We start from the raw sequence: 14337 nt of genomic DNA on the forward strand, positions 1-14337 counted from the left end.
GTGTAGAAAAATCAGCTGACTAGAATATACAGTATCTTTTATTTTTAGCATCTAAGATAGTATCACCTTTAGTAGGCATTCTCTGTGGAGCCCTCCATTTTTATGTGTTTACGTGTATTGGGTGAATTTATATTTCTCTATCTTTCCAATTACTTAGGGAGGAAGAAAGAAGGATAGTGGAGTTTTGCAAAGTCCTGAAATTCTAAAATTCATAATTATCTTAAATATCTAGCTTTGGAATTGTTTTTAACAAGTAATTATTTCCTTCCATCCATTCTTTTCCATTCTCCCCATCCCATAAAAAAACAATGTTCAAATATGGAAAAGCGCAAAACAAGTGAGAAAAAAATCAGCCGAATTCCGCCACTCAGAGGCAAATTTCCGTTTTCATTTCAGCATTTGCTTTGCAAATCCAATTTGCTTCTCCTTGGAAACATGTTCTTAGCACATTTCTAATTTTTTATTGGTTCTCTTTTTTATTCCATTTACTTGCTTTTGTTTGTCTTTTGTGGTGAATGCATTCTTTTTATTTATTTATTTTCTTGTGAAAATACCGTACAGAGGGGATACAATTACATGGGCAAGATAATGAGTACATTTCTTTTTTTTTTTTTTTTTTGGGTCCGGTCGTGGGACCTGAACTCTGTGCCTGGGCGCTGTCCCTCAGCTCTTCAGCTCAAGGCTAGCGCTCTACCACTTGAGCTACAGCGCCACTTCCGGCTTTTTTTCTTTCTGCTTATGTGGTGCTGAGGAATCGAACCCAGGGCCTCGTGCATGCAAGGCAAGCGCTCCACCACTGAGCCACCTTCCCAGCCCATGGAATTTCTTTTTTATTTTTTTGGTCGGTCGTGGGGCTTGAACTCTGGGCCTGGGCGCTGTCCCTCAGCTCTTCAGCTCAAGGCAAGCGCTCTACCACTTGAGCTACAGGGCCACTTGAGTACATTTCTTTTCTTTTTTTTTTTTGGGTCCGGTCGTGGGGCCTGAACTCTGGGACTGGGCGTTGTCCCTTAGCTCTTCAGCTCAAGGCTAGTGTTCCACCACTTGAGCCACAGCGCCACTTCCGGCTTTTTTCTGTTTGCTTATGTGGTGCTGAGGAATCGAACCCAGGGCCTTGAGCATGCAAGGCAAGCGCTCTACCACTGAGCCACCTTCCCAGCCCTTGAGTACATTTCTTATCACGCATTGTTGCCTCCTTCTTTGTTTTCCCTTCCCATCCCTTCCCATCCCCTCCTACTCCCCCCCCAAAGCTGTAAAGTTCATTTTTGACATAACATCTTGTACATCTCATTGTTGCAATGGGTCCACCTGTATCCCTATTTAAACAATTTGTTTTCTCCCTTCCCCTCCACAAATTATACCAACATCAAATACAGTGAAAGCAGTTTTTTCCCACATTTTTTCCCCTTCCTTCTAGGATATCAGAGACCCTGGAGGCAGAATCTCAGTGCAATGCAGTGTTTAGTGACAGAAACAACGTGATAAAAGTTTTAAGCACTAGAAGGAGTTAGGGTTAGGAAAGATCAGGAGAAAAAGAGAAGACAACTTCACTTAAATGGAAATCTGAAATGTACGAAACTAGAACTTTATATTTAGTTTTCAGTTGCCTTCGGTAGGGGGCGCTCGGAAATTGCCGCCACTTTCCGGCAGCCAGCAGGCCTTTTACCCTCTAGAAAATCGTACTGTGTTTCCGGCTCTTCTCAGTTGCAGACACTCGTAAATTCTCGGCAGTTTCCGGGAAAACTCGGGGAATTCGTGTGTTGTTGGCGCTGTTCGATCCCTGAGTTGTGTGGTGCAGGGTCTCCAGCTAGTCATGGCGTCCCCGTCTAGGAGACTGCAGACTAAACCAGTCATTACTTGCTTTAAGAGCGTCCTCTTGATCTACACTTTCATCTTTTGGGTGAGAGACTGAGACGGCTGGGAATCCTGGGATTAGGTGGTGGGTGTGACCTCGAGAGGAGGGAACTCGGGTAGGGAGGGGGCTGGGGTTGAGGTGGAGGCACTCCTAGGACCCCAGCCCTAGCGTATCTGGTGTCTAAGCCTGGAAGTCAGGCAACGAACTGGGGTCCGAGTGCGGACGGTGGTAGCGTGTAGGCTGAATTGGGGAGCCCAGATGGCCCAGGAAATGGAGTTAAGGTCCCGAACACACAAGGTTGTTCGTTCCTGACCCATTGGAGCACCAAGGCTTGCTTGTCTCCTTTGAGAGCTCACTTGTATAATAGTGTCTTTCTTTTCACTGCTTCCTAAGAGGGGAGTGTTTCCCAGGTAAGAATGGTATGGCTCCACTCCCGCGAATCTATCCTTGGGTTGGCTTTTGTGTACTATTCCTTTGTAGCCAGTGTTCATCCTTAATTGAGAGTGGGGGATGGGGGAAGTCTGGAACTGGGAAACAATGTTTTCCTCCTGGAAGATTTTTTTTCCTTGAGAAGAAGTAAATACTTGAGAAGTTTGATCCCTCAAGCAAATAAGATAAAAGCCTGTGTTTACACAATAAAACAGATTTAAAGAATTTTGATAAGCGTTGTACTCACCCCAGGTTTGTGTACTGAACCTCCTCCTACCCTCTCCCATCCTTCTCTTCTATCTTGTCTTAACCACAGCTCCGTAGCAAACAGACTGCAAGATTAATCCTTTTGTCCGTTTAATTTTAAATACTTCCTGGTGTGTGACTTGAAGATGATAGTGTATTTGTACAGTTGCCTAACTATTTCTATTTTCTTGATTTCTCACGTAGATCACTGGCGTTATCCTCCTTGCCGTTGGTATTTGGGGCAAGGTGAGCCTGGAAAATTATTTTTCCCTCTTAAATGAGAAAGCCACCAATGTCCCCTTCGTGCTTATTGGCACTGGTACTGTTATCATACTTTTGGGGACCTTCGGTTGTTTTGCTACCTGCCGTGCTTCTGCATGGATGCTGAAACTGGTGAGTCCTTGCTTATCTTAGAATATTCTTGGATTTCTTAAGAAAGTCTCCTGTATTGTAGGCTTTGTTTCTTGCAACTGGCTGTAGCCCTTTAGAATTTTTCTTGTCCCATATGAAAACTTAGCTGCCAGATTCTATTTTCAAAATAGATATTTTTGAATTGTTTTCCATGCCCTTTTCGAGAAAAATATGCTGAACTGATCAAGCAGAACCTTATCTCCCCTTCGGCTCCGTTTGCAGCTGTGCTAGATTTTATTTGTGCTGACTTAGACTTTCTTTTCCCCCCACAGTATGCTATGTTTCTGACTCTCATATTTTTGGTGGAGTTAGTTGCTGCCATAGTAGGATTTGTTTTCAGACATGAGGTAAGCCTTGTTATGGAGCCTAATATGTTACAACTTATCCTTTCAAATAAAAATAAATTGAGTAACAGACTTTCAATAGTTATAAAAATCACTTAACAGCATTTAAAGCTTAGTTTTTGATCTGTATGCGACAATAGTGACTTTCTAATAAAAATGACGTGCCACTTTTAATAGAAATGAAAAATTTACAAATTTGTAGACCAAATTTGTAATCACTAGAGGAAAATTTAAACATAGCCATAATCACGTTTCCACTGATCACTTTGCGTGAAAGTACATATTCACCTGGAATAGTACAATTTATAACTTCACTAATAGAGTAAAAAGTTTGTAACACAAAATTCATACCTTCTTAAAGCTAGACATGTTGAAAAGACCATATCCTTAATGTAAACCATTGATAGCTTAATGTTGATATGTTAAAATCATACTGAAATCAAGTAAATCTGTGGTGGTTTATGAAGTTATTCAGTGAGTAGTGAATGCTTTTACAGTGTTTTATGAATTATTAGTGCAATGTCCAAACGTAGGGTTTTGGATCTTAATTTCATAGGCACCAAATATGTACAAAGTGGAGAAAGATTTGGAAGGTGAGGGGTGAAATATGCAGTACAAAGCTGACACTTGGTAAATGGTCTATAGTACTTTGAAATTATACTAGTTGTTACATTAAATTACAATGTTTTAGTCTCCTCAACTAAGTATATCCCTTAAAAGCCAAGATTGGACCATGGAAGTTAATTATCAGAGATATAACCAGGGTCATATTCAAGAATTTCTTTAATCTAAAACCCAAAGGAACTTTGTAGAACATTTGTTTACTGACATTGTATTTCTTTGTTATAGATTAAGAACAGCTTTAAAAGCAATTATGAGAAAGCTTTGAAGTCTTACAACTTGACAGGAGACTATAGAAGTGAAGCAGTAGACAAGATCCAAAACACGGTAAGTGGTCAGAGGCAGTGTCTCCCTATTGACCTCAGAGGAAAGAGAGAGCTAGAGTAAAACTAGATGTTGTCCCCATATACAGGAAAGAAGTATGTGATGATACTGACATATTTGCATCCTCATGTGATCCTGTTCTCTTCCCTCCCTATTTGCATCATAGACAAATACTATTAATGCTAACCATAACAGGAAATGTAAGGTCATTCCAAAGTTGTCATATTTCATATCTCCTCATTGAATGTATTATTCTTTTGAGCACAGTTTGCAAAAAGTGATTAAGTTAGATTAAATGTTTGGCTATAAAGTTGTATTTTGAACTCTAAATGCTTTTGTTGGCTTTTTCAGTTACATTGCTGCGGTGTCACCAACTATAGGGATTGGAAAGATAGTGATTATTACACAGAAATAGGATTTCCCAAGAGTTGCTGTAGAATTGAAGACTGTTCTCCACTAAAGGATGCAAATCAAGTAAACCATGAAGTAAGGAGACTTAGGATTCTCTAGTTGATAACCTTTGAGGACTTGACTGAATACAAAGTTTTCTTTATTTAATTTTTACTCACATTAATTTTACTCATATAATCTGAAGTAGGCAGAATAAGTAGAACTTGATTTCACACAACTAGCAAGTAGCACATTCAAATGCATGCTCCAAAAGGTGGAAAGACTGGGAATTGAAAACCTATGAAAAAGGATAGATTTCATTGTGGGGGAGGACTGGGTAGGGGGGGTGGGAGGAGGTGGGTTATGGGAAGGGATGGGAAGGGGAAACAAAGGAGGAGGCAACAATGCTTGATAAGAAATGTACTCGTTATCTTGCCCACGTAATGGTGACCCCTCTGTATGGTATTTTCACAATATAAATAAATTCACAATATAAATAAATAAACAAAAAAGAAAAAGGATAGATTTCAGTAAATAACAATCAAATGCTAAAACTCATCTTTTTGTGAAGGTGTATGATCAAAGTATTTATTACTGTAAAGAAAACCACTGATTGCTTGTGTTGCATGTTTTCTGCTCCCACCAGGGCTGTTTTATAAAAGTGATGACGATTATAGAATCGGAAATGGGAGTTGTAGCTGGAATTTCCTTCGGAGTAGCTTGCTTTCAAGTAAGTCCGTCTTGTTCTTTGGGAAATGTTTGTTCATTCCTTTGGTAGGTGTAAACTGGAAAGGTTTTACTTTAAGGCCTGAGGCTTTGTTCAGGCGCCTGGATAGTGAGGGCAGTGTAAGTAGTCATAATTTCACAAAGCTCCCGGTTACCAGTCACAGTATAGAAATGGAGTGATTGGACTTAATGGGTTGATTTGTTATTATTTAGATTTTCCTTTAAGAGAAAATATCTTTCATCTTATGTTTTCAACAATTACACAGTGCTCTGAATTTCAGTTTCTGTTGTCATGGTTAGTCATAGCTTAAAAAGGCACAACTTAGAATTAACTCCTAAAAGTGATGTCTTTCTTTTCTTTATTCAGTGCTGGGAATCAAACCCAGGGCCTCATGAATGTTTGGCAAGCCCTCTAAGACTGCCATACCCCCTTCCCTGCCTAGTAAATGTGTTTTAAGTGGTTAACTGTGGAATCCAATAATCCTGTATTTAAACAAAATATTAGATAGAAACCTTGATATTTTTCTGAAATTAGTCAGATTTCTAAAACATTATAGAGCTGCAGCTAGCTGGTGATTTGCATGTACTTTCAAACGTATTAAAATTTAAATGATACAGTCTCCCATACCAATGTTACTGTAGTGTGAAAACTGTGTCACTAAGTGGTTTTTTAGAGCATGTTATTTTATATTCAATATTATAGAAAGAAGACTGTACAAAGATAACCTTGCAAACTACTTTATGTAGTTATTTTCATTTGTACTAATATAATAGCCACTAGTCCCCTTTGAAAAGTTATAAACATTAAATATAACCACAAGGTTCTTGGGAATCTGAGAATGGGAGGATTAAAGTTGAAGACCGGCTTGGTCAGAGAAAATTTTAACGATTCCTTTTCAACCCATAGCTGCGAACTGTATGTATCTCTCATCCAAACTATGAGAGGCTAAGATTAGGAGGATTGTTATGCCTGGCCAGCGTGGGTGAAACATCTGTGTGAATGGAATGGAAGCTGGATGTGGTAGTGCCTGCCTGTGAAACTAGTGACAACTGGAATTCTAAAAGTAGGGGGAGGATTGTGGCTCAGAAAGAAGGCAAGACACTGTCCTAAAAATAACTAGTGGAACAATATTGCAACAGCTCAGCAAGTATAAGCCCTGAGTTCTAACCACTACTATTGTGAAAAAAAGAAAAAAAGAGAACCTTTGTTGCACTAGTCCGATCTGAAGTACTTAGCACCCATATGAGACTAGTGACTATTGGACAGCACAGGCATTCTAGAGCATTCACATAATTATTGCACTGCTTTCCACTGCACTCATAGATGGAAGTTTTACTCGGTAAGATGCTTATTCTGAGCCAAGTGTTATATTTCATAGTAACTTAGGGTTTGTCCAAAACTCATGACTCCTGATTTTTTATTTCATATTAATTGTGAAGTTCTTAGTCACCATAGTAGTAAAACTTGTATCCTTGGAATTAATCTACTGCTGAACTAGCCTGCTAGTACAGAATGCGAAACATCTAGAAACACTCAAGGAAGGAAATTAATGAATTACAACTGATAGAATACATGTATATTCTGAGGTCTTCAAGTGATTTTTTGGTGTGTTTAATTTTGTTACTATTTTCTTTCCAGCTAATTGGAATTTTTCTGGCTTACTACCTTTCTCGTGCCATAACAGATAACCAGTATGAAATAGTGTAATAAGAATTCAGATGGGTTAATTCCTTTTCGACTTAAAGGTGTGTGCATTTTGGTTAATATTGATATTTAATCCACCCTGTGTCTGTATGTGTTATAGTCTGAACTAGAACCATATTAAAATTTTGCTGGTGTTGTATAAGTACCAGAAAGGAATAACTTAGCTTGTCTATGCTTAGTTTGTCTGATTTATATTATATTATATACATATATATATGTATATATTATATGCCCTGATTTATACACATCAACCTAAAGATCTTAAGGGGTCCCATTTCTCATGTGTTTTGAGTTAGAGTGAGGAGAAATGGAATGGTCTTTGTCTATGAGGTTTCCTGGAAAATATGTACACTCTGTTCTTGACCAATATTAGGCTTTCCCTTAGCCTTTCCTTAGTTTCATTTGCTATAGTTGTGGGGGGCCTCTGGAGATTAAACCCAAAACCTTAAGCATGCTAAACAAGAACTGCACCTCATGAGTTATATACAAAGTCATTCACCACAGTCTTAATCAGTGTTTGAGAATATTGCTTTCTTGGTTGAATGATGTTTTTATTAGACCATTTTATCTATAAATTCATCTTGGCTAACGAAGAACCTGATTTGGGGGAAATAGTAAACTATGATGAGAACCATAGCATTTTCATATTTTCATTGTGGGACTGACTGGGAATATATGAGAAAATCTTCATTAGTGAGAACAGATTAGAATGTAGGCAAAGACATGAACATATAGAAATTTAAGGAACAAGTAAATTAACTTTTCTTTAATTTTAGGATACTTGAGTTCTCCCTAAGTGAATTATAAAATTACGTGGCTGAAAGAGATTATGACTGCAAGCAAGATATTTGTTCACTTGTGTTTTAAGTCTACCTTTGTCCTATTCATGTTAGAGCATTGAAAACTTGTATCTCTCTGAAACTGAGTTAGTAAATTGTAAATGAGATAATGCAGTGTTTCTCTTAACTTTATTTTTTCTCAACAAGCCTTTGAAAAGTGCTGTGCATTTGCTAGTTTGTTATTGATAGAAACTTAAATCTTTCTGAATTTGCTGTTGATACAGTATAATAGAAAATTGGCCTTTCTGAACTAGCCTCTTACCAGACAAGATTATCTGGTTTGAATGTATAATTTGCATCAAGAAGGGAAAATGTTCATTATTGTCTGTTCTGCTGACAAGCAGAGAGTCACATAGTGTAATTCAATTCTAGCTAGTCATTGGATGGAGCCTATCACGAGAGTCCTGGGTGGTGGTAGCACTGTAAAGCTTTGGGTCTAAAGCACTGAGACTAAAGGAATTACAAATGTTCTGTGACACATCATGTGTCACTATGTAATTTATAATTCTTTGCCTCCAAACTAAGTATTGATGTTGTATTGATGTTGATATTTTTTCCCTATTGTTTGAACAGTTCATATGGCTGCTTTAAAAGTGTTAGAATCACTGCCTTTTCCTTAGAAATTTAATAGAACTTATTTTCTTCAATTAGAATTTCCTTACCAGGTTGCTATGATTTAATTGTCAATATTAAGGTCAATGTTAGTTGTAGTTTGTGTCGTTGATTAATAAATCTTTTTTTTAATAAATCTTTTACACAATCAATACTGTTTCCCTCTAAAAGAATTTTTAATTTTTAGAAAATCTGTGGGATGGGTACTTTCCACTGAGTAAGTGAGATTGCTCATTTGTATTTGAAGTCCAGTTTATACCCCTCAGAAAATACAGGCTGAGGCCCTAAGTCTCATTAAAGAGATGACCCTGTTTAAATCACTATTTCCTGCAAGGTGCCGGTGGCTCACAGCTGTAATCCTAGCTACTCAGGAGGCTGAGATCTCAGGAGCACAGTTCAAAGCCAGTCTGGGCAGGAAAGTCCTTGAGACTCTTACCTCTAACCACCAGAAAACCGGAAGTGGCACTGTGGCTCAAGTAGTAAGGTACTTGCCTTGAGCTGAAGAGCTCAGGAACAGTGCCTAAGCCCAGAGTTCAAGTCCCACAACCAGCAAAAGAAAACATCCAAAAAACCCAACCATTTCCTGTAATAAAATCACATTTCAGGTGGCTAAATTAGAATATGCTTAGCATTCTCCTAGGAATCAGACTTTTGATCACATAGTTTACAATAAAACAACACCAGGTTCTGATGGCTCATATCTGTAATATTACTGTCTGAGATCTGAGCATTGTGGTTTTCACTGACAGAAGAGTCTTTGAGACTCTTAAATTGACCAGCAGAAAGCTACAAGTAGAGATATGGCTCAAGTGGTAGGGCCCAAGCCTTGTGCAAAAAGGCAGAGCAAAAATATGAAACCCTGAATTTAAACTTCAGTACTGGTACACAGACACACAGAAAGTCTTTCTTTTTTTTGGGGGGGGTCCAGTCGTGGGGCCTGAACTCTGGACCTGGGCGCTGTCCCTCAGCTCTTCAGCTCAAGGCTAGACCTCTTCCACTTGAGCCATAGTACCACTTCTGGCTTTTTTTCTTTTTGCTTATGTGTTGCTGAGGAATCGAACCCAGGGCCTCATGCATGCAAGGCAAGCGCTCTACCACTGAGCCACCTTCCCAGCCCCAGAAAGTCTTATATGGAAGAATAAAACCTGTGTTTATAAGCTAATATGGAAATTAATTATTAAGGCGAGTTGATTTGAGAGTCATTTTCTTTGTATATCCATTAGTGAAACCTGTTTTTGTCTGTAATTGCCATATTGTCTACATAGTCTCTCAAATAAGGTACAGGAAGTCAATTGCCATTATAAATAAAACACAAATACTGCTGGCTAGTTTGCACAGAGGAGGAACATTAGGAGGAGGCAAGGTGGTGAGACAGGCTAATGGGGGATGAATATGATTAAAGTTCATTATATACATGTGTGCAAATTATTTTGTATAATTAATATAAGTTAAATAAAATACACTAGTTAAATAGAATAATGAATTTCAGATACCTATGTTAAAATGTTTGGAGTTAACTGCTTAAACAGGATATTCTCAGGCCAATGATGTGTCTTAGAAGTAGAGTACCTACCTAGTAATCACAAGACTGAGTTCAAACCCTACTACTACTCCCCTAAAAAGGATATTCTCTATTAGACTGTGACAGGAGTGGCTTTTGACCTAAGAGTTGTAAGAAAGCAATGATGGAAGTTAATTGAGATTCCTGCTATTGACATTTTTTGAAGAAACAAATAGTTTTCAAACAGGCAGTTTTTGTTATGATGACCTTGAAAACCCTTTCAAGGTTTCTTTAGATTTTTTTTTTAAGATTTCCCCTCGTTACTAAAAAAAAAAAAACTATATAGAAAGTAGAAAAAGTTGGTTTGTTTCTAAGGTGGGTTTATTTTGGATGACAAATTAAAAAAGCCCTTTGTATATGTATATGGGATTACAAACCTTAATTCTGAAGCTAATGGATACCCTGGTGCCACATGATTATAACTGATAAAAAATAAAATTTTCTGTATTTTGCTAACTAGAATAGCTAGCTAAAGGTAGGGTCTCTGGACATAGCATCTGTGCCTTTTTGTAGAGATACCTGACAGAAGGCATCAATGTGGCAATTGAAGAGAGAAGAAATTCTCAGTGGCACAGGCCTGAACTTTAGTCTTCCAAACCAAATACCTTTGAAGTTTTGTTTTAGAAAATATCAGGAATTTTATTGTGTTTCAAAATATATCCATGGGGCTGGGAAGGTGGCTCAGTGGTAAAGCACTTGCCTTGCATGCCTGAGGCCCTGGGTTCGATTCCTCAGCACCACATAAGCAAAAGAAAAAGCCAGAAGTGGCGCTGTGGCTCAAGTGGTAGAGGGCTAGCCTTGAGCTGAAGAGCTGAGGGACAGCGCCCAGGCCCAGAGTTCAGGCCCCACGACTGGACCCAAAAACAAAAAAAAAAAAGCAAAACAAAACAAAACAAAATATATCCATGTTTAAACTTAAAATAATTCTCTATGTTTGATGTGCCAAATGTATCCTGTGAGCTGGTTTTATTTCCAGGGAGCAGATTTCTCACTACAATGTGGCTTTTAACTCTGCTTTGAGAAGCAGAGATCTGTAGTTATAATCTCTGAAAATGTGGTGAAATTGGTAACTTTCCATGGTCTATTCCAAGTGAGTTGTTGGGTTGGTGTTATAGGCAGCAAATGTTTGTGGAAATAAATGTCTATGGTATAAAAACCATTTCTGTTTTTCCTTGTAACTCACAGAAGATTTTTTGAGAACTGCTGTTTTTACTCTCCTGTCAGAATCCAAGTTGGTGCTTTGCCAGGGATGTGGTTAAACAAATCTGTTAAATGATTAGATAAAAGGCAATAAAACTGAGGAAATTTTGGTTTCTCTGGGCTATTTTGTGTGGGCTTTTATATGTTTGTAGAAAAATCTAACAAGATATAAATAGCATTTTTGCTTTTCCTCACAGCATACATAAAACACCTTGAGATATTTTTATTTATTAAACTCTGCTACTCTTCTAGGCTGGCAAATCAAACAGTTTAGAAAGGAAAACAAGCCAGGTCCTGGTGGCTCACACCTTCAATCTTAACTATGCAAGAGGCTGAGATCTGGAGGATGGCAGTTTGAAGCCAGTCTAGGGAGAGACTCCATTTCCAAGTAACAAGCAAAAATCAGGGCTGAAGGTATGGATCAAGTGGGAGAGTGACAGCAGTAAGTGCAAGGCCCTCAGTTCAACCTCAGGTACCATCCCACACAAAGAGGTAAACAAAAGGCTAATATATCATAAAAGCATATTTTAATTGAAAAACTACAAGGGAATGAGACTCCTATTTTTAAGTCCTTGGTTTAAAACTTTGTTTAGATTGCTTGTGATTGCCATTCTGATTTAATTACAGCTTTTCTATTAGGTATCTCTACCTGTGGCTTTGTGGGGTTGGATACTTGTAAGAGCACAGTAAATACTAATGAAGGAAGGAGTCTAATTATAATGGTCCTTTAACCGTCTGGTGAAAGCAAATTGTTGATTTAAACATGTCATTCTAAACAAGTCACCATTTATATAATAGAAACCACTTACCCAGTTAAAAACCACTTAACCTCAAAACCACTGCTAACTTCCTCCTGGTCAATTCACATTTTGCTACTTTTCATTCTTGACTCTTCAGCTGCATTTGATGCCACTGAATTTTTTTTCTTATTTTATTTTACATTGGAATATCCTGATTTTTTTTCTCTTTTTCTTGCTCATATTAGTTTTCTTTGCTGCGAATTTCCTTTCCCTGTGTGGCACCCTCCAAGGGATTGTATTTGGATTTCTGCTCTTAGGTGAAGGTGTTTACTTTGAGGACTTAAATGGAAATGATAAGCAGAACTAAACTATTACTGTCAGGTCATGCACTTGAGTTGTGTTGGCTATAACAGCTTGCTTACACTCTACTGACCCTACAGTACCTGAAAGCTTAACATTCTGAACACCTAATTTTTTTTGTCGGACCTGGGGCCTGAACTCTGGGCCTGGCACTGTCCCTCAGCTCTTCAGCTCAAGGCTAGTGCTCTACCACTTGAGCCACAGTGCCACTTCTTGCTTTTTTTTCCTGTTTATGTGGTGCTGAGGAATCGAACCCAGGGCCTCATGCATGCAAGGCAAGCACTCTATCATTGAGCCACCTTTCCAGTCCTGAACACCTAAAATTTTAAAGCCTCTATCCTCTGACATTTTATACATTGACATTCATTCAATGTTATCTGAGTTGGATCCTTTACTATAGTGTGCCACCCCTGTGTCAGTTTATGAAAATTGGGGCACATGAAACAGCTGCTGTAAGGGTTTATTAGCACTGGCTCTACCACAAGTGAAAGTGGGTTCTTTGGGTAAGGTTGCTATATTTGATCATGTGGTGTTCTTACCATATACTCAAAATTTTTAATAAAAAAGTAAAATGAGTTGGAAGGGCTCCTTATTGGAACAGAAGTTTCTTACCACCTTGACTGGGAAAACAAGTGTAGTAACTACATTCTCAAAGCAAATTCAACTGACAGAGCATGAATATACACAATTGGTTCACAAGTAAGTGTCTACAGTATAGAGAACTCAATCATAACTGGAAGGTTGAGTAGCAAGGTTGTATGCAGTTAGGGCAACAAAGTCAGGAGACAACCTAAGAGATTCTGAGAGGTATGGAAATGCATGTGCTTCCTTAGCTTGAAAGTGGCACAAATAATTTTTTTTTCAGGGGCTGGGAAGGTGGCTCAGTGGTAGAGTGCTTGCCTTGCATGCCTGAGATCCTGGGTTAGATTCCTCAGCACCACATAAGCAAAAAGAAAAAAGCCAGAAGTGGCACTGTAGTTCAAGTGGTAGAGCGTTAGCCTTGAGCTGAAGAGCTGAGGGACAGCGCCCAGGCCCAGAGTTCAGGCCCCACGACTGGACCCCCCCCCAAAAGAATTTTTTTCCAACTCTGTTTCTTGTTCAGAGGGAAGATGAGAACTAATATTGATAGAACACTGACTCGTTACCACATTTGACTTTCCTATGTAAGGAATTAGTGCTATTCTGAACTCTCCACCTCCCAAAAAATAAGACCTAAAAATAAATTTAATAAATAACTTGTCCAAGGTCATATATCTATTATGTGGCAGATCTGGGATTTGAACTTAAATCCTCAAATCCCATGTTACTTTGATCATATAGTGTGTGTACCATTCTCTTTTTGTATGATGCTAGAGAATGAAACCAGGGCCTTGGGCATGCTACACAAAATTTCCATCAGTGCGTCATCCCCCAGCCCTGACCTTGTATCTTAATAGCTTTGAGATAGCCCACAATCAGAAGTCAAAATAAATTTTCCCCCAAATAACTTGTAATCAGTCTTTATTACATATGAAGCCTTTTTAAAAGGAAGCCCTTTGCCTAATATGCCCTTGTAATGTGTTAGTATGAATGACAATATAATAAGTACAATGTAAGAACAAACCTTGTTGCTATTACTGGACCCCACAACATATGAACAAAGGAAATTATTACAATGAGTTAGTTATAGCTTAAACATTAACCCCTATCATTTTCTTTTACATATCTTTTCACATGATCTAACACTTCCTAACATTTATAAGCTATTTCTTATGTTAATAAAGATACTCCATGTTTTGTTGCGTTCATAACATGTTCCCATGTGAATATATTATTAAGTTAAAAAACAATAAGCAGGGCTGGGAAGGTGGCTCAGTGGTAGAGCGATTGCCTTGCATGCTCTAGGCCCTGGGTTTGATTCCTCAGCACCACATAAGCAAAAAGAAAAAAGCCGGAAGTGGTGCTGTGGCTCAAGTGGTAGAGCGCTAGCCTTGAGCT

At 38.4% G+C, this 14337-nt stretch overlaps 1 protein-coding gene across 1 annotated transcript; it reads left to right on the plus strand.

Moving 5' to 3' along the window:
• The first annotated feature begins 1670 nt into the window (after positions 1–1670).
• Tspan6 (tetraspanin 6) lies at positions 1671–8619 on the plus strand. Its single transcript, XM_013035104.1, has 8 exons — positions 1671–1897; positions 2732–2920; positions 3211–3285; positions 4132–4230; positions 4579–4713; positions 5264–5347; positions 6983–7089; positions 7825–8619. Exons 1-7 carry the CDS (start codon positions 1811–1813, stop codon positions 7049–7051), a joined length of 738 nt encoding a protein of 245 aa, XP_012890558.1. The 5' UTR covers positions 1671–1810; the 3' UTR covers positions 7052–7089; positions 7825–8619.
• Positions 8620–14337: the final 5718 nt, after the last annotated feature.

The sequence above is a fragment of the Dipodomys ordii genome, unplaced genomic scaffold (assembly GCF_000151885.1).
Source record: "Dipodomys ordii isolate 6190 unplaced genomic scaffold, Dord_2.0 Scaffold203, whole genome shotgun sequence".
Lineage (NCBI taxonomy): Eukaryota > Metazoa > Chordata > Mammalia > Rodentia > Heteromyidae > Dipodomys > Dipodomys ordii.

Bases quoted from the DNA above. Each gene is read 5' to 3' on its own strand.
- Tspan6 (XM_013035104.1), top strand. From the start codon at position 1,811: ATGGCGTCCCCGTCTAGGAGACTGCAGACTAAACCAGTCATTACTTGC. The intron at 1,898-2,731 runs GTGAGAGACTGA...TTTCTCACGTAG, and splicing joins TCTACACTTTCATCTTTTGG to ATCACTGGCGTTATCCTCCT. The intron at 3,286-4,131 runs GTAAGCCTTGTT...TCTTTGTTATAG, and splicing joins GATTTGTTTTCAGACATGAG to ATTAAGAACAGCTTTAAAAG.